The 19,982-nt window shown below is 38.9% G+C and overlaps 1 protein-coding gene across 2 annotated transcripts in view; it reads right to left on the bottom strand.

Annotated features, from left to right (window-relative positions):
• The window catches only part of TTC39B (tetratricopeptide repeat domain 39B), a 129,132-nt gene that overhangs the window by 72,392 nt on the left and 36,758 nt on the right, over positions 1–19,982 (bottom strand). The window contains exon 2 of one of the 2 annotated variants that reach the window (XM_044265632.1): positions 17,668–17,702. In XM_044265632.1, coding sequence (XP_044121567.1) covers positions 17,668–17,702 — 35 coding nt within the window. Of the gene's footprint in view, positions 1–517; positions 619–17,667; positions 17,703–19,982 lie in introns of those variants that run through there. The other variant, XM_044265633.1, reaches the window with a different exon arrangement.

Raw genomic sequence — 19,982 nt, 5'->3', positions numbered from 1 at the left:
TAAAGTCTAGGACTATCAACCCCCGCTATTCTGAGCGCATGCCAAGTGTACTTAATCTTTCCTTAAGGTTTTAATCACCCTAACAAAACAACACCCTATAATGAAGCCAGCAAAGGCCATAAGATGTACAGTGAATCCACAACGAACCATCATCAGCCTTCCATTGTTCTGCCGTCCCATGCACACCTTGCAGCAGCACTAAGCCAGCCATGGCATCCCGAGAAGACCACGTCCTCTGCAGCCGCAAGACGCAGTGTTTTCTCCAGTCTCAGCACTCACCCTCAGGAAGCCCAAAAGGGGGGAGGTGGGGGGGGAGGATTGGGGGAGAGCCCTGACCAGCTTGACATGAAGCCTTTAATAAAGGCAATGTCAATTAACAAAAACTGCAGGTCTCCAGTGAGATTTAACTCCTATTTTTAAAATTTTCACAGCCATCCTTAAATTAAATCCTCACAGATCGAAACAGAACGCTGCAATCAGACCCCCAGGAACAGCTTTAAAAATGCCACATACTCACAGATTTAGAGCAGCTGTAACTTTAGAGGAATGAGTCTAGCCTCACTGTGGAGATGCCTTTCCCTCTCTTCTACCAGATTTTTTAAGGCAAACAAAAAGAAGAAGACAGTCCTCAGTTTAAAGCCAACAAAAATCCTCAGTTTCTGTTCTATGTCTTGGTCTCCAGTGAGACTCAATTAAAGGGCATAAGGAGAGAAGTTGCCGAGGCTGCAGACAGCATCCCAGAGCTTCCCAGAGCTTCCCAGAGCAGAATTTAAGACATGTCAGTTAAAGTGGCAGCTACACTCACTGCCGTGGCTGACGCTTCTGCGGGAAGGGATGCCGGGAGATTTTTTTCCCCCAGTCTCTGCTGCAGCCTAATTCCTATCCATCACCATTTAATTATCCTAGGGAAACAGGCAAGACAAACACAAATGGCCTGGATTAATCAATTCTTCAGGGTCTCTTAGTGATTTTTTCATCTAATCCAAGGTTTCATCTCTATCTAAAGAGCGCCAATTGAGGAATAAAAGGACTCCTTTTTCATTTTAAGAAAAACATAAGAGCAGGCAAATGTTCCCAGGTAAGAGTTAACTTCTATATCCCAAGACTTCTTAAAAACACTAAAATATAGGAAAATAAAGTTCTCTGAGGATTTTAATCTAACAGGTTAAATGCACAAAATTTAAATCTAAATTAGCAAAGTGAAATATAGAAATGACATGTCAGACCCATATAGCTCTAAATGGCACTTTAAAATTAACATTAGATAAACAACATTTGAGCTGGTTTTGATGACACTTAAAAAAAAAAAAAAAAGTATGCTTAGAGATGGTCAGTGACTTTGCAGCTTTCTTGTCTTCCCCTAAGTGCTCTTCCTCATACTAGAATGGAACCATTTTTACAATGGGGCTCACCATTGTATCTGATTATAAAAGTACCAGGTAATGTAGTCTAACATTTCCTGATTAGAAAATAATAAACTCCTTGAAGGAAAATGGAAAACAAAGAAGAAAAAATCCCAGCCATAATCTCATAACCCAGAGATAATGTGTTAATATTTTACAATACTTATCTCTAGTCTTGTTCCTCCATATAGATATACAGAAAACTGTTTTCTTTACTACTATTGTTTTACATGTTGTGTACTTTTTCACACGGCTTTATGTTATGATTATTTACCCACACATGTGACCCATGTTTAAAAGTGCTCTAAAGAGTTAGCATATGCAATGACAGTCATATAGTTGTGCTGGGCACAGGGGACATAGCAGTGAGCAGAACACACATGGTCCCTGCTTCTTGGAGCTCTCGGTTTAGACAGAAAGCCAGATACTCAGCAAATGATAGTTTTTATGATAGGTACTATAGGTCTTACGAAGGTCAAGGTTTCTTAAGGAATGGCAAGCCCAACTACAAAATTATTAGTACAGTGTATTTCACACCTACACTTTCCTATCAACATGAACATCTTCTTATCTTTTTTTAAAAAAATTATTTGTTTCAAGAGAGAGAAAGAGAGAGAGCTTGCATGTGAGTAGGAGAGGGGCAGAGAGAGAGAATTTTCAGGCTCTGTGCTGAGCGGGGAGCCAGATATAGGGCTCGATCCCACGACCCATGAGATCATGACCTGAGTTGAAACCAAAAATTGGACATTTAACCACCTAAACCACCCAGGCAGCCCGTGAATATCTTTTTTTTTTTAAGATTTTATTTATTTATTTGACAGACAGAGATCACAAGTAAGCAGAGAGGCAGGCAGAGAGAGAGAGAGAGGAGGAGGAAGCAGGCTTCCTGCTGAGCAGAGAGCCCGATGTGGGACTCAATCCCAGGACCCTGAGACCATGACCTGAGCCGAAAGCAGAGGCATTAACCCACTGAGCCACTCAGGTGCCCCCCCGAATATCTTTTTAACTAGTATTCTTTTTTCCTACATCAAAAAAAAAAAAAAAAAAAAACTTTAAGTCCAGCTATATTTTTGTGAATAATGTGCAATATCTAAGAAAATAATTGATCTAACTTGTATTTTGAACACAATCTTTGAGATACTAGAACAGGTAACCCACCCAGGTAATTTCAGACATCCCTAAAATTGTGAGTTACATGTTTCTAAGGAATCTTCAATGTAAAATTAACTTAGCCATGCTCAGAATCTCATGAAGGCTAACAGAATCCTTTGAGAATGTTGGAAGAGTTATGACAATTGGACATGAATCTGACAGAATCATAATGATGCATTTTAAGGACACAAACAAAACACCACACATCCAAATAAGTTATATAGTTGTTCCAGGTGAGCAAGGTCAACATCAATAGTGATAAATCATGTTGACAGCAGGCACTCTTGAAATGATATAATAATAATGGCACTTTATCCCTGTGGTCTTTCTCTCCCCAAAACCCCTACACCAGTCTCACCATGAGAAAAGCACCAGACAAATTCCAATGTGGAGCATCCTATGAAGTGTCTGACTAGCACTCCTCAAAATTATCAAGATCTTTTCTTTCATAAGGAAAGAAAAGTCTGAGGATCGTCACAACCAATTAGGGAGAAACTAAGTAAATCTGAATAAAGTATGCACTTTAGTTAGTGATAACATAATAACATTGGTTTATTCATTATAATACATTATGCTACTAATGTTAGATATTAATAATGAGGGAAACTCTTGACCTTTCTGCAAATCTGAAACTGTTCAAAAAATAAAGTCTGTCTTTTAAAAACATTCTCTTTCCCAAACTGATAATAATTTTTTTTTTTTGGTCATTAGTAAAACATATCCCATAAAAATTTAGACAATGCAAAAAGGAAAAAGGGGCCTTTCTGAAACTATAAATACCCTATAATTCTACCATGCTCAGATAACCAATCCCAAACTAAACAATTGTGTGTATGTGTGTATCATTACACCATACATGGTATTTTTAGCTGTGTTAAACTCAGTAACGGTTCCCAAAGATATCCAAGTCCTAATCCCTAAAACTTATGAATGTTACCTTATGTGAGAAAAGATATTTTTGTAGGTGTAATAAAATTAAGGATCTTGAGATGGGGAGATTATCCTGGATTATTTGAGTGTGCTCTAAATGCAATCACAAGTATCCTTAAAAGAGAAAGGCAGAGAGATATTTGACACGGAAGCCAGAAGACGTTGTGACCGGGCCACCTGGGTGGCTCAGTCGGTTAAGCGTCCAACTCTTGGTTTCAGCACAAGTCATGACTTCTCGGTGGCGAGATCGAGCCCCACATGGGGCTTCACTTTGAGCATGGAGGCTGTTTGGGATTTTCTTCCTTTCCCTGTGCCCCCCCCCATTACCTCCTGCCCCTCATGGTCTCTTTCTCTGAAATAAATTTAAAAATAAAAATAAAAGCTGTTTAAAAAAAAAAAAGAAGATGACAATGATGATGATGTGATGGTGGAAGCAGAGAAATCTGAAAATACTATGCTGCTGGCTTTGAAGTTGGAGGAAAGGATCATGAGCCAACCAAGAAATACAAGAAATGCAGCCACAGAGGCTAGGAATAGGCAATAAAATGAATTCTCCTCTAGAGTCTCTCAAGGGAGTATAGCAACCATGGCAACACCTTGGTTTTGATTCAGTGAAAAGCATTTCAGGGGATGCCTAGGTGGCTCAGTCAGTTAAGCAACTGCCTTCAGCTGAGGTCATGATTCCAGGGTCTTCAGATCAAGTCCCACATCAGGCTCCTTGCTCAGTGGGGTGTCTGCTTCTCCTCCTGCCTGCTGCTCCCCCTGCTTATGCTTGCACGCATTCTCTCTCTCTCAATCTCTCTCTCTCTCTGACAAATAAATAAATAAAATCTTTTTTTTTAAAAAAAGGCATTTCAGACTGATAACCTCTAGAACTCTGAGAGAATAAATTTGCATTGTTTGAACCATCAAGTTTGTGGTAATTTGTTATAACAATTATAGGGAATGAATATAGTAACCTTAAAGACCTTTATTTCTTCTTTTTCAGTTACCTGCATATATCCCTTGGAAAATTATTTCCATCAGTGCTCTCCTTCTTGATTTGCTTTTTGGGATTAACCCTCTTTCATATATGCTCAAAATATTTTCCCAGTTAATTCTCTATTAACTTGTTTTATTGGTCAAAACTATCACTCAATAGGATGTTGGTGTCATGCTTAAAATATAATTTTCAACCCAAAGAATACAGAATTCCTTATCTTCATTTGCTTTTAATATTTAAAAAAAACAAAGTCTCCAATTTCTTTTCTTCATTACTAAGAATCATGTAAGGTTATACATCGCTATACCCATGTCCCTCCACACTTCAGTCCCTGGACTAGCATTAACACCAAAACTTGGACAGAGAATAAATATCACGGAGGGAGACAGGAAACTTCCTGGAGACCCCCACCCATACTCATACCCCCTATATCAAGTCTGTCCCCTCAAACTAAATGAGTTACCTCACGTAAAGAAAAGAGTTCGGTAAACATTTGTTAAACTATACAAAACAGGCAAGCTCACTTTATCCCTGGTAAGGTGATGACGAGGTAGATCTCAGAAATGGGAAAATGGGGAAACAGTCAAGGGTAACAGTTACTCTTACTTCTCAGATATTTGTAAGATTTAACTAAAGGTCTTCTTTTATTTTTACTTTTTTAAAAAGTGTTTTTGTATCTTGAGGTAGCCATTTTGAGGCAGCATGAGAATAGTTATACCAAAATTTCTCATAATTGGGAGGGACAGTAGTTTTATAGAAACAGCAGTGCTCCCAATATGACATTATACATTAATTAATTTATATGTATATTCTATCTGCTTTATACTTTGCAATTTTTAAAAATGCAAATAAGTTCTTTTATAACTTAAAGACATATATTACAAAATAATTTTTTTACTTACACTGAGTTGTCTGAAAAGGTATCCTTGAACTATTTTAGTGACTAAGTTCTACTGAAAATATAGGATCCACCTATGAATCTAAACAATAAAATTGTTGAGACTGTTCTTTCTAAATATATATTCTTTGAACAGTTGATCATGGAATTAATTTCCTTATAGTAAGTACACAGAACTATTTTAATCAGAGTAAAAAATTTATTATTGGTATAATTTCTTTCAGATCGAGGGTGAACTTTTTAAATGGCAAAGAATCACTTAAATCAATGGGGATCTGATACATAGAACTTTACACACACACACACACACACACAAACACACACTCAAACAGAGTTGTTTTTTTTTTTAACTGCATAAAAGTAAAGTCAGTCTACCCCTGCAGAAAACTTTCTTACTGCCAAAAATAGAAACCAAAAGCTCCTAACTATATTGCCTCTAGGGGAGATTAAAACTATGCCTATACTTCTAAAAATGTTAACTCATCAGAGTTACATGGAGGTTTAACACATTTGGACATCTAGTTATAACATTCTGCTTACAGGTAATAAAAAAATTCCCCTTGCCAGCCTGAAACTTTCACTCTGGACAATAAAAATAAATAACACAGAAATTACCTTACACAATAATGAAAGTCATACACAAATCCCCAAATACCTCTTCAGGTTTTAGGTTTTTTTTTTTAAGATTTATTTATTTATTTATTTGAGAGAGAGAGAGAGAGCATTCAAGAGCGCACAAATGGGAGGGACAGAGGGAGAGGGAGAGAATCTTAAGCCGACTTGAGCTGAGTGAGGGGCTGGATGAGGGTCCCATGACCCTGAGTCACAACCTGAGCTGAAATCAAGAGTCTGAGGCTTAACCAACTGGGCCAACCAGTGCTCCAAACACCTTTTCAGTTTTAAGCAGTATCAGAGTCCTTTAGACTAGACTAAGTCTTCAGACTGTTTATTAAATGTGTATGACACATGACACTGAACTACACAATATACACAAATGCAGATTTTACTCCGCTTTTGAGAGGTTCTCCCCATGGTGTTCTATAAACACAATGACACAAAAGGGGGACAGTGGAAGAAGGGGAGCAAGGGAGAACCTGAGAGAGTGATTAATTTTCCAAACATAAGCAGTGAAGATGTTTGACACATTTCAAAAGGCAAAGTTCTCGAGTATCTGCTTTTGGGGATTTATTAGTCATTTTAGGTTGCTATTGGATGAAGGTATCAAAACAAGGCAGAAAAAGATGGTAGAAATTTAACAGAAGGTGGTTGAGCTCACTATCTCCCTCAGGATTTTGACAGCTCATTTACATTCCCTCCAATGGAAAGAGTGTCAGCCCTGAGTTAAGAAATGGCAAAGGAGACTCCAACAATCCAGGATAGTATTTACTATGCCCAAACGATTGGCCATGACCTAATTATGCCTGTACTTGGGTTGAGTAACCAACCAGCTGCAACTCAATCTTCATTAAAAAAAAATATAAAATAAATAACACACCCCAAAAGTTCTTTTAACTCACTCTCCCTCTGAACAATCACAGCCATTACCATTGTGCCCTGTACTTAGAAAGTTCTCAATAAATGATGCCTGGATTGTTTTTAATGCACTGGAAATCCTTGCAGTCCACTCTGAGGGCTCATCTACATTTTCTGACTGGTACATTAATTCAATGAATTCTTAATTCAACACACACAAATTGAGCATTTACTACATGCCAAGCATGGTGCGTGGGTGCAGAGCACACCATGACAAATAGAACAGACCAGTCCCACCCTCCTGAAACTTAGAGAACAAAGGAACAGATGGTCAAAAGCAAGCAACAATTAACTACAAAATGACAAATGAAATGAGAAACACAAACAGGATGACAAGATAGGGAAGCGGGGGAAGGAGTAACCCATTGAGGTGGAGTCATCAAGAAAGGTAGGAAGACATTCAAGCTGACAGGTGAGGTTGCTCAGGTAGAAGACCTGGGAGGAGTGGGAGGAAGTCACTCTAGTCTGAGACACCAGCTCAAATCTAGGGCAGCAAAGAACTTGTTCAGTCAAAACCCTAAAGGAGGGTTGTGGCTGGAGAGCAGTGAATGAGAGTGGGGGGTGCACTGGACTAGGTTTCCACCCGGATGTGGGGGCCTGAGCGCCTCAAGCTTTGTGGACCTGGTAGATTGGGGTTTCATCCTCAGGGACACGTAAACTCATGGACGGGAGCTAAGTAGGGGAGTGTCATCATCCAACTTCGTTTCTTTCTGGTTTTTTTTTAAGATTTCATTTATTTATTTGACAGACAGAGATCACAAGTAGGCAGAGAGGCAGGCAGAGAGAGAGGGGAAGGGAAGCAGGCTCCCCCCAAACAGGGAGCCTGATGCGGGGCTCAATCCCAGGACTATGGGATCATGACCTAAGCTGAAGGCACCCCACAACTTCATTTCTAAAAGGATCACTCTGCCCATCCAGGCACCCCACAACTTCATTTCTAAATTTCTAAAAGGATCACTCTGCCCTAATTCAAAAAACATGCTGTTAAACAATTAATTATGAGACGACTGGGAAAATGTGAACACTGATAGTATATTTGATGACTACTGTTAATTTTGTTAGGTGTGATAACAGTCTCATGATGCTTTTAAAAAGAGATCTATCATTTATATTTGTGTGCTAAATGATACCATATAAGACATATAGATTAGATAATAGTTCTGTATCAATGTTAATTGCCTGACTTAATCTCTTAAAAAGGTAATTCTGTAAGAGAACATCTTCGTTTTTAGGAAGTACATATTGAGATATTTAAAGGTAGAAATAAATTATGTCTAGAATACAATTCCAAATAACTAAGGGGTGGGTTATAGATGAAATAAAATTGGCCTTGGGTTCACAATTGTTGAAGGTGAGTGACGCGCACAGGCGAATTCAGTTTCCTATCCTCTCTGCTTTCTGTACATGTTTGAAATTTTTTATATTCAATTCTTTAAAAATAAGATAGCTTTGGCTGCTGATTGGAGACTGAATGGGGTGCCATTGGGAAGGGGGGAAGTGGGTGCCTTTGGGAAGGCGGGAGGACAGAGAACAAAGGAGGCAAGAAAACATGTTAGGCTGCTCTTAAAGTAATTTGGGCAAACCTGAGACTGCCTTGAGCTAATTAAACAGAAAGGAGAGAGTGAAAAGTGAAGAGATGGGAAATAAATTCTGGAGGTAAACATCATCAGGCTTGGTATCACGGAAGTTAGGGAAAAGAGAAGGAATCAAAGAGGTCTCCTGAGTATCTGGCTTGAGCAAGTGAGTGGAGATGGGGAAACCCAGGAGAGGACAAGGTTTCAGATGAAGAAGGCAGGTGAGTAACACGAGTTCAGTCTGTAACACGTGCATTAAGGTGTCTGGAAACATCCAAGTGAGCGATCACATAAGCAATGACGGGACCGATTTCCCATTACAACTATTGAAACAGCCCCAGACAGAGCAGCAAGAGCAGTTGCCATGCGCAGAAGAGCCCTGACGGAGGAGGTGAGGAACTCAGCACAGGGAGCAGGGTCCCTCTGGCTTTCAGACGCAACCCAGGCATTGCCAGCTGGGGCTGAGTGACAGAGAGGCTCCTGAGTCCGCAGATAGGGCAACCACAGGGGCAAAGGCCCTGTTCATAGGGATTCACCAGCCATTCATTTTGCCGCCAACACCACCAAGTCTTCTTCCTCCACTGGGCTTCCCCGGAATATGAGATAACTAGATCAAAGGGAGACTAAGAAGCTTTCCTTCAAGCTACAAAATCCTGTCAGTCCTCCTCCACGGGTGAAAGAGAACATTTATGGAATATATGTACCCTAACTCTAAATGTACATATACACTCTGTCCCCCAATAACCTTCCATAAAAAACTTCTCATTTTGGAAGTTCCCAATATAGTCACAGATCATTAAAGGACACCTAAAAGTACAAAAGACAATGCAAAGAAGAGCAATTCAAGTAGTGACAATACAGGTGAAAGGCACTAGGGATATTGCTCAGTCTTGGCTTTTTTAGAGAACTTGATTTCCATTGACTAACTCCATTAACTCTGACACACGCGTTTTCATCATGTAATATCTCTGAAACCAGGATGCACCTTAAAACCGGCAGCAACTTTGGCCTAGATCAAAGTTCTTAAGGAGAGGATCTACATTTGCTTCTGCCAGTTACCTGAGGGTACCACCAATCTGATTCATTTAACATTAAATGACCTGCTTGAAGTTGTTTGGGCCACACTGATAACTAAAATTCAGACTACAAACCAGCTTGTTATTCAAACTCTTAAAAGTGTTAAAATTGCATAGAACCCACTGATTCCATTCCTAGGTATGTATGCCAGAGAGTGAAAACACATGTCTACAAAAGACTTGTATATTTATTCCCAGCAGCATTATTTACAGTAGCCAAAAACTGGAGTCTGTCAACTTGTGAATGGATAAAGAAAATGTGGTATATCCATATATTTGAATATTATTCAGCCATAAAAAAGAATGAAGTACTGATACACAATACGACATGAATGAATTTCAGAAGCCAAATACAAAAGGACACATATTGTGTGCTTCTACTTATATGAAACGTCTCCAGAGATAAATCTAGAGACAGAAATTAGATTAGTGATTGCCTAGGGGTGGGGACAAGAATGGGGAATGACAGTAAAGGGGCACAAAGTGTCTATTATTTCAGGTTATATAAAGTGCTTTGGAAACATCATATAGTGATGGCTATATAACTCTGTAAATATGCTACACTTAATTGTACACTTAAAATGGGCATTTTATGGGACATAAGTTAGCATTGCAAGAGGGCTGTTTAAAAAGAAATTATCAGGGCAGAGAATTTCATGAGAGGTTTTTCTTTTCCCTCCCTACTTAGTACTAGGATTGAAATACACAAGCTCTGCTACCATGTCCTCCTGCATGACAGATTCCTTTTTCTTTCCTTTATGCAAGGTCTCCTATCAAATTCTTCTGTTTTGTTGTTTTTTTTTTTTCCCTCAGTGGCATATGAGATAATGACAGAAATGCCATTGTAGGGGTGCCTGGGTGGCACGTCGGTTAAGCATCCAACTCTTGATTTCAGTTCAGGAGCTGATCTCAGGGCCCTAAGATGGAGCCCTGAATGGGACTCCACACTGAGCATGGGGCCTACTTAAGATTCTCTCTCTCCCTTACCCTCCGCTCCTTCCCCTCTGCTCACATGCTCGCTCTCAAAAAAAAAAATTTTTTTTTTAATTTAAATTCCATCTTCAAACAAAGTAATCGTCAACCTGGTTGAGAAAAGGCAGGTGGGCTGGGGGGAGCCGTTCCTCTCCAAATTTGTATGGCCTCTCCAATAATTGTATTGCCTACGAGGGGAGAGTTGGGCCAAACAAAATCAGAGAAACATGAAAATAAATCCAAATCTGCCTGGAGTTACTATTTATAATTCCACCACGATGAAGAAAAACATTAACTAGATGTTTTCCAGCTAGCATTCACTAACTTTCACCTTAAATAACCTTAAACAGTGCAAACTAGTGGATCACAATTAGTTTATCTAACCTAATAAGAAAAAACAAAATGACCTTAAAAACTTTATCCCACTGTAATCTACAAATACAGTTCAAAAGAGAAAGTGTAAAGAAGGAAAAAGTGTAAAGAAGTGTAAAAAAGGACACAGTCCCATGTCAGGCTCGCTGCTCAGTGGGGAGTCAGCTTCTCCCTTCTCTCTGTCTCTGCCTGCCTCTCTGCCTACTTGTGTTCTGTCTGCCAAATAAATAAATAAGATCTTTTAAAAAAGGAAAAAAAAAAAAAAGAAATGCTGTGCTACAAAATATTTTTATTTCCATCGTAAGCTTCTTATCCTTCGGTTAAAAATGTCTATTTCAATTTCTGGAGGTAAGGATAAACTCACAGTCGTTCTTGCACATGAACACATTCCTCCCCACTGCATCACATTGCCTCACGACTCGATTCAACACATCCACATTTCTAGGTAAGGATAAATTCAAAAACTTAATAAGATGCTATGGAATATAAGAGATCACTGCTGCAAACACATTACACCTGCGTCTAACAGTCTTTGAGTAAAAAAGAAAATCTTAATTAACTAGTACCCCCACCAGGGCCCTCCAGTTAATTAGATTTTTGTTCCATGCCCCCTATGGTTTTTATGAAAAAGAGATTAATCAAAAACACTACTAGTCATGGGGGCACATAGGTGGCTCAGTGGGTTGAGCATCCAGCTCTTGGTTTCCGCTCAGGTCATGAACTCAGGGATCCTGGGATCAAGCCCCGTGTCGGGTTCCATACTCAGTGGGGAGTCTCAGTGAAGATTCTGTCCCTCAGCCCCTCTCGTGCTCTCTCTCAAATAAATAAATAAAATCTTTAAAAACAAAACAAAACAAAAACTACCAAGTCACAAAGATTCCAAGTGGTTAATCTACGCTCTCTGTGCGACAGAGGCCAAGTATCCTCGGTGACCCATCTTCACTTGGTCCACAGGTGTGTCGGGTAATTCTGGTATCCCTCAAAACCCAGAGCCAGTGCCAGGCTCCTATTCCTATCTCTCTTTTGGAAACCCTGAAACATTTTATTTATTCTTTGTGTGTCATATCACAGTCAATTTATATACAGACTCTTTTTATACCCACCACTCTACTATCAGAGATGGTGGTTGTGCCAAGAACCAAGAAGAACACACCAGCAGGGAATTGTTAAATCAGGAAGCAAGACCGCTAATCCCTCTGGCAAATTTCTATAGATCATAACATGGGTCTAATTTACAGTCCCTCCCCAAGACATCATTTCCTTATGCCAAGCAAGTCAGAAAGGTCCCAAACAATTTTAATTTTTAAAAAGGACCCATTCAATGTGCCACTAATCGTTAAAGAAAAAGTCTCTTCTTTCCCTTCTAGTTCTAAATGGTGGAGATGTTTGTATGATCTAGCAGTTTGCAAACCTAGCAACTTCCCAAAATAGTCAGTTAAAATAACACAGTGGTTAGCACAAAGATTCAGAAGTAGAAAAATCTATGTCTGCAGTGGTAAATCCATTAAGCAGAAAAAGAGAATAGGAAATAGTTTTCTTTAGTGGCAACAACTTAAGGCCTCCCTCATCTGTTAGCTTGCATCTCTTCTTTAGAAATTCAGGTAAAAATATTCACAGGAATAAATCAATCATCAGGTTGGCATGGGGACCATATCTTGCTACACAGAAGTTGAGGGCTCCCTACTGGCACTAGAAACATGAAACCAAAATGTGTGGCTCAATCAGCATGAGGAAAAAGAGCTCTACTAAGTTTAGCAGCTAATGGGTCATGAAAGGAATGTCATGGCATCACAAATTTAAGAGGAAACAAGAGAAAAATATTGACAAACTGAAATAAGGACAATCTAAAAGTTCACACACATACAAAAAATAACTGAAGAATTGTTGACAATTAACATGTATTTGTAATCACAGGGAAAACAATTTGTTAAGGGAAAAAAGACTGAATAATGGATTACTTCTGCAATATTTTTAATTTCACAAAGGGTCAGTAACACAGGAGACTTCAGTACAGAAACACCACATTCTGTGTTGAGGAAATAAAAGGAACCATCCAAGTGAGGTTTCCCCATGAATGAAGTATATCCTATTAACTTTCAAAATGTCATTTTAAAACATTTCTGGTGATTCTAAAATTCCCTTAATATATGTGACACAAGTCTCTACCTTCTTAAATGGAATATATTTGATATAATTTAACCATTTTTCAACATCTTAAAGACAGAATTATGAACATGATCTTCTCATTGGAGACTGCACATCAATCAGGATTGGGGGGGCGAGGGAAATAGGAAGGTACCAATATTTACTGAGTACGTACTATGTGCTTTACTCCTATTATCACATTTAAATTTCATTTTATTTTCCCAAATCTAAGGAAGGATGAAGAAACAGACTCAGAGAAATTAATTCCATGCCTTCCAGCCAATAAATGGGACATTGGGACTGAAGTACAAGTTAGCCTGTCAAATCCGAGGGCTGGCCTCTCCAGAAAGATACATGTAGCTGTGTACACCTAAGCACGGTAAAACCCTGAGGTTGTGCTTTGGAGTGCCATGACTGTATGACACATTTTCTTTCTTCTTTCACTGTCATTTCTTGTCACAATCAACAAACTGACCTCTAAAGCTACCTCCTCACCATACTTTCTGGAATTCCAGCAAAATTACACCAAAAAGCAAAGTTTAATAGAACCAGGTTAAAATTAATTGTAATCAGACTCTGAATGGAGGCCATTACTACAGGTAAAGGGCAAGGTTTTTAGAGCATGAACTCTAATATCTACTTTGGCCACCCATTCTGGCTTTGGACTCTATTTCAAAAAGTGAGTTTCTCTCTTAGGGGATGTATTACCATAATATATCTGGTGATATATTACTATAAGGTGTTACTACATACCAGAATATGTACCAAGAACATTTTGGAAACATTAAAAAGGAAACACAAAACTGTTTAAGAGACTGTCTTAAGGGATGCAAGAAATAACATACACCAGAAATCTAAAAGAACAAGATAAATTCCAGAATGGGTAAACCTTTGGGTTTGCTAACCTATGCAGGACAGGGAAGTAAAAATTAAAAGAAGAAAGAAAATGCTTATGGATATATACAGCCAAAGAGAGGCTGGAAGAGGCAATGAATGAAAAATAAAATGCTAGATACTTCAGAAGTTGACATGGTGTTCAAAAGCATCACCATTACAGAGGTCATTGTTGGGACACTGTTCTTTTAAAAACAAGTCATACTAATATTGAAACACCTAAAACAGTTGAACAAAGAGTAATTTTTACACAAAAACAGACACACAGATGAAAGGAACACAACAGAAAGCTTAGAAACAGAGCACCATTATTTTAATGAATTTATTATTTGATAAAAGAAGCATCATACATAAATTTTCTTTCGTTCCCAAACAGCTAATGGTGTTGGAATAGTAGGCTAACAATTTTAGGGTTGACATGAGATAGGGATCTAAATTAAATCCAGCTGCATTAAGTGCAAGGGTTTTTGTTTGGTTAGTTTTCGTTTGTAGTTCAACTATACCTTTACTGATTTTCTTTCTGCCAACTGAATCTGTCCATTTCTGAGAAGGGCTTTGAAGGCATCAACTATAATAACAGAGTCATCTACTAGTTTTTGCCTCATATACTCTGATGCTCTGTTGAAAGACACATACACACCAAGAATTGTCACGTCTTTCTGGAGAGCTGATCATTCTACCATTATGTAATGTCCTTCTTAATCTCTGGTAACTTTCCTTACTTTGAAGTCTGTTCTGTCTGAAATTAATTTGGCCGCTCCTGCTTTCTTTTCATTAGAGTGAGCTTGGTATATTTTTCTCCATCCAATTACTTTTCATCTATATGTGTCTTTATATTTACGGTGAGTTTCTTATAGACAACATGTAGTTGGATCATTTTTTTTTTTTAAAGATTTTATTTATTTATTTGAGAGAGAGAGACAGTGAGAGACAGCATGAGAGAGGAGAAGGTCAGAGAGCGAAGCAGACTCCCCATGGAGCTGGGAGCCTGATGTGGGACTCGATCCCGGGACTCCAGGATCACGCCCTGAGCCGGAGGCAGTCGTCCAACCAACTGAGCCACCCAGGCATCCCCTGGATCATGTTTTTTGACCCAGGCTGATAATCTCTGTCTTTTAATTGGCCCATACAGACCACTGATACTCAAAGTGATTATTAATATGGTTGGATTAGTCTCTAACATATTTATTACTATTTTCTATTTTTTACCCTTCTTTGTTCCTATTTTGGTCTTCTACTCTTTTTCTGCTTTCTGTGATTTTAATTGAGTATTTTATATGATCTTATTTTCTCTCCTTTCTTATATATCAGTTATATATCTTCTCTTCTCTTGGTGGTTGCCCTAGAATTTGTAATACCCATTTATGACTAATTCAAATCTGTTTCCAAATACTGTTCTACCTTCACAATAATTTTATAAATCTAAAACTGTTCCAAAATAAAGAGCTTATTTTTTAATCCTAATCACAATTAACTTTTTCTTTTTAAATCATATAAACAAACTTTATTCAACAATATAAACATTAAAACTTTTGAAAAACATAAAAGTGTGTAACTAACATAAAGAAAAATAGCAATTAGGGAAAATATTTAAAGCAAATATAACAAAAGATTGGGGTGCTTGGGTGGCTCAGTCAGTTAAGCAGCTGCCTCTGGCTCAGGTCATGATCCCAGGTTCTTGGGATTGAGCCCCACATCAGGCTCCCTGTTCAATGGGGAGGCTGCTTCTCCCTCTCCCTATGCCTGCTGCTCTGCCTACTTGTACTCTCTATCTCTGTGTCAAATAAGTTAAAAAAAAAAAACCTTTAAATAAATATATATATATATTAAACAAAAGATTAAACTGTGTATCTGTTTTAATGTTCATAAATATGTAAGACAGAAAAAGTTAAACATGTAAAAGAAGACTAGACCTTATATAAAAGGAAATACAATGTGGTAAACCATGGAAGTAAAGAATAATTTTTTAAAACGTAAGCAATTAGTTATTATTTGAGTAGCAAAACCATTTCAAATAGCACCCAGTGGTGATGTTACTTTTTTTTTTTTTTTAAAGATTTGTTCATTTATTTGAAAGAGAAAGCAAAGGTGATCAGGGGGAGGGGCAGAGGGTAAGGGAGAGAGAGAATCTCAAGCAGGCTCCTTGCTGAGCATGGAGCCCAATGCAGTGCTCAACCTCGCGACCCTGAGATCATGACCTGAGCTGAAACTGAGTCAGACGCTCAATCACTGAGCCACCCATGCTCCCTGTGGTGCTACTTTTTTTTTTTTTTAAGATTTTTTATTTATTTATTTGACAGAGAGAAATCACAAGTAGACGGAGAGGCAGGCAGAGAGAGAGAGAGGGAAGCAGGCTCCCTGCTGAGCAGAGAGCCCGATGCGGGACTCGATCCCAGGACCCTGAGATCATGACCCGAGCCGAAGGCAGCGGCTTAACCCACTGAGCCACCGAGGCGCCCTGTGGTGCTACATTTTAAACCACTTCACTTACACAGTATTGGTAACCACATAAATTGATAATAAAACTCTTTTGAAAGTATTACGGAATAAACTGTGTCCCCCAAATTCTCGTGCTGGAGCCCTAACCTCCACTGTAATGGTGTTTGGAGACGAAACCTTTGGAAGATGATTAGGTATAGATCAGGTCCTGAGAGTAGGACTCCCATCATGGGATTAGTGCCTTTGTAGGAAGAGGACTCTGTCTGTCTGTCTGTCATGTAAAGACCCAAGAGAAGGCAGCCATCTGCAAGCCAGGAAGAGTGCTCTCACCAGAACCTAACCATACTGGCACCCTGATCTCAGACTTCTAGCCTCTGGATCTATGAGAAAGTAAATTTCTATTATTTAAGCTACCTAGTCTATGGTGCTTTGTTACAGTGGCCCGAGCTGACTAATTTGGAAAAGCAATTTGAAATATATTGGGGGCACCTGGATGGCACAGTTGGTTAAGCCACTGACATGGTTTCACTGACATGATCTCAGGGTCCTAGAATTGAGTCCCCCTATAGGGCTCTGTACTTAGCGTGGGGTCTGCTTTGGGTTCTCTCTCCTTCTGCCTCTCCCGCTCATGCTGTCTCTCTCTAAAATAAATAAATAAAAATTTTAAACATATTGCATATAATAATAGAGCAATAAAAATCTCTATCCTTTATAATCCAATAATCCTACATCTGTGAAGTTAATCTTTGGAGATAATTAAAAACATGACAAAGCTATATACATGAAAATACTCATTACTTAGTTTTAAGTTTTTTTAAAATGGTTAACAACCTAAATGTCTAGCAAAGGAGAAATGGATAATTGTGGTGTTCCACTTGGTCTAATAGGATATCATATAAAATCAGTACACAAATGATGCAGACTTACAGGAAATGCTTGTAATAAAATTGCGTGCACACCAAAAGCAAAATTCTCAATATGAGGTCACACATGTAAAAATATGTGAACAAGATGTCATAGGGTTGGGTATAAACAAAGTTAAATTTGTTGGAAAACATTTCTTTTTTGTTTTAGTCGAATTAAGGTTACAAGAAATAATACTCAAAAATAAATTTGCTAGTAACTCTAAATAGATTGTTTCTTAAGCATTATCACAACATAATTTTTGAATTACAGAGCAGTGATCTCTTTCTGGGAGTAGTCACAACTCTCAAAAAATAATAAAATATTCACACATTTTACATAAGAGGGCCATCAATTTTTCTTTACTATATATTTTTATCATGTTACTACTCACATAGAGATGGTTTCCATTGCATCTTCAAAGATGTCCTAGAGGGGAACAAAAATACAGTGAGTTTCTCAGGAATTAAGAACTCCAAATATAGAGAAAATGAGTATGTACAGAACTGCAGGGGTGAGAGTTAGGGGACAGTGTGGGTGGAATGCAGTAAATTCATTCAACTTTCACTTACAGCCTGTCTTCCTAAGAAATTGAGCAAATGAATTTTAGTGAGGTTTAATTTTTTTTTTTTTTAATAATTAAGACTGAGAAAACTAGCAATCACACTGGGCTTCTTTGAAGAATGTGAATTTTTTAATGGAATTATTTTTCACTCCTCAATTTCACTCAACCAGATACAGAATAAAACAACACCTGGATTTACACAATTTAGTCTTCTCTTGCTCCATGGCCAAGGTAGCGTCCTCTGGGCCTTCATTTCACATCCAGCTCCACCAACCTCCTGGCTAGTCTTCCTGCCACCAACTTGACCCGGGTTAATCGTACCAGAGAAGACAGCCCTTTCCCTCGTGCCACTGGCCTGCCTGTTCAAAAGCTACAACAGGATATAACCCAAGTGCATACTAATATGCACTTATAAAGCCACACACACACCTCACACTGATACACACCAACACACACTCAAACTCACAGTCATGCACGCATGTGCACACAAATTCACATCCACTCAAAAACTTACATGCACATAGAGCTCCCTCATGGCTGTGAAAATCAAATGCACGCTCCTCGTTCAGATATTTGGGACCCCCCACAACTTAGTCTGCTCTTCAAAGCATCTTACTCCCTACGTCTGTGCCACCACCACCATACCCAAGCACAGGACTTCACTGATCTCCCCACTCCTATGACTGACACCCTCCATCCAAGTCTTCACACAACAGCTGTATTCTTTCCCTTCTTTTCATAAGCTCATGTCATGTCACTGTCCTAGACCTCATTACGAGCTTTCCATTGCACTTAACAAAAAACCCGAACTCCTTCCCATGATCTACAGAGCCCCAGATGGCTCTACCACCTTCTGACCACCTTTCCAGTGACCTGCACTCTGGCCTCATTTCATATGCAGGTCTTTCTCTTCCTTGAACAAGCCAAACTCATCTCACACCTCTCTTCACCATGCTCTCCTTCCTAGAATGCTCTTCGCCCAACTCTTCCTGTGGCTGACTCATTCTCACCCGTACATGCCCAGCTCACAAGGAGAATGTCTCTAATAACCTCAATTAAAATTACTGAGAATAGCAGCTTATAGTTTCTCATCATCTGATTTATTTCATTCATAAAATTTATCAAAATCTGTAATCATCTTGGTTACTTCCTTGGTTACAGTCTATCTCCACCAGAGCAGGTTCTTACTTCCTATGACTACAGAAAAATCACCAGGGCTGGGCACAGTAGTTGCTCAATAAATTCAAGTGACCTAATGAATGAGTAAACTGAGCTCAGGCCATCAAGGCACTGATTACATCACCTCACTTATAGCTATGATGCAGAAATGAGGAAAGAGAGTTACAGAACTTTTCCCTTGTGTGACAATGGATACTAAACAATGTTTAGACTACATCAAGCTCTACATTTAGACAGGAAAGGGGAAAAAATGTATAAACACTAAGAAGAAACAACACTGTAAGTAGTGGTAGAAATTCAGACTTTGGAATCCCTGACCCACTCATCTATTACATCGGGAGTTAGGTGGAGTCAAGGGCAACCCAATCTTAATCACACTCTTCCTGCAGCAAGCAGAAGTTTAAAAACCAACTAGAAGAAAAATGAGCTAGTCCTAAAGCAAAAGAACCTAAGCCAAGAGTGAAAAGATGCTTCTCTGGACTCTATTAAAAATGACCAATTAGGGACGCCTGGGTGGTTCAGTTGGTTAAGCAGCTGCCTTCGGCTCAGGTCATGATCCCAGCGTCCTGGGATCGAGTCCCACATTGGGCTCCTTGCTCAGCAGGGAGCCTGCTTCTCCCTCTGCCTCTGCCTGCCTCTCTGTCTGTCTGTGCTCGCTCTCTCTCCCTCTCTCTCTGACAAATAAATAAATAAGATCTTAAAAAAAAAAAAATTACCAATTAGTGGGGAGCATCTGGGTGGCTCAGTGGATTAAGTGTCTGCCTTTGGCTCAGGTCATAATCTCAGGGTAGCGAGATCAAGCCCTGCGTTGGACTCTCTGCTCAGATTCTCTCTCCCTCTCTCTCTGCACCGTTCCCCCTCCACCCCACACACATTCACTTTCTCTTTATCTCTAAACAAATAAATAAATAAATCTTTTTTTAAAAATCCCAATTATAAATAGACTCCTTTCTCCAAATCAAAGT

Source organism: Neovison vison, chromosome 9 (genome assembly GCF_020171115.1).
Source record: "Neovison vison isolate M4711 chromosome 9, ASM_NN_V1, whole genome shotgun sequence".
Taxonomy (NCBI): Eukaryota; Metazoa; Chordata; class Mammalia; order Carnivora; family Mustelidae; genus Neogale; species Neogale vison.
The sequence above is the reverse complement of the archived record's forward strand: the minus strand, read 5'-3'. Positions and strand labels throughout refer to the sequence as shown.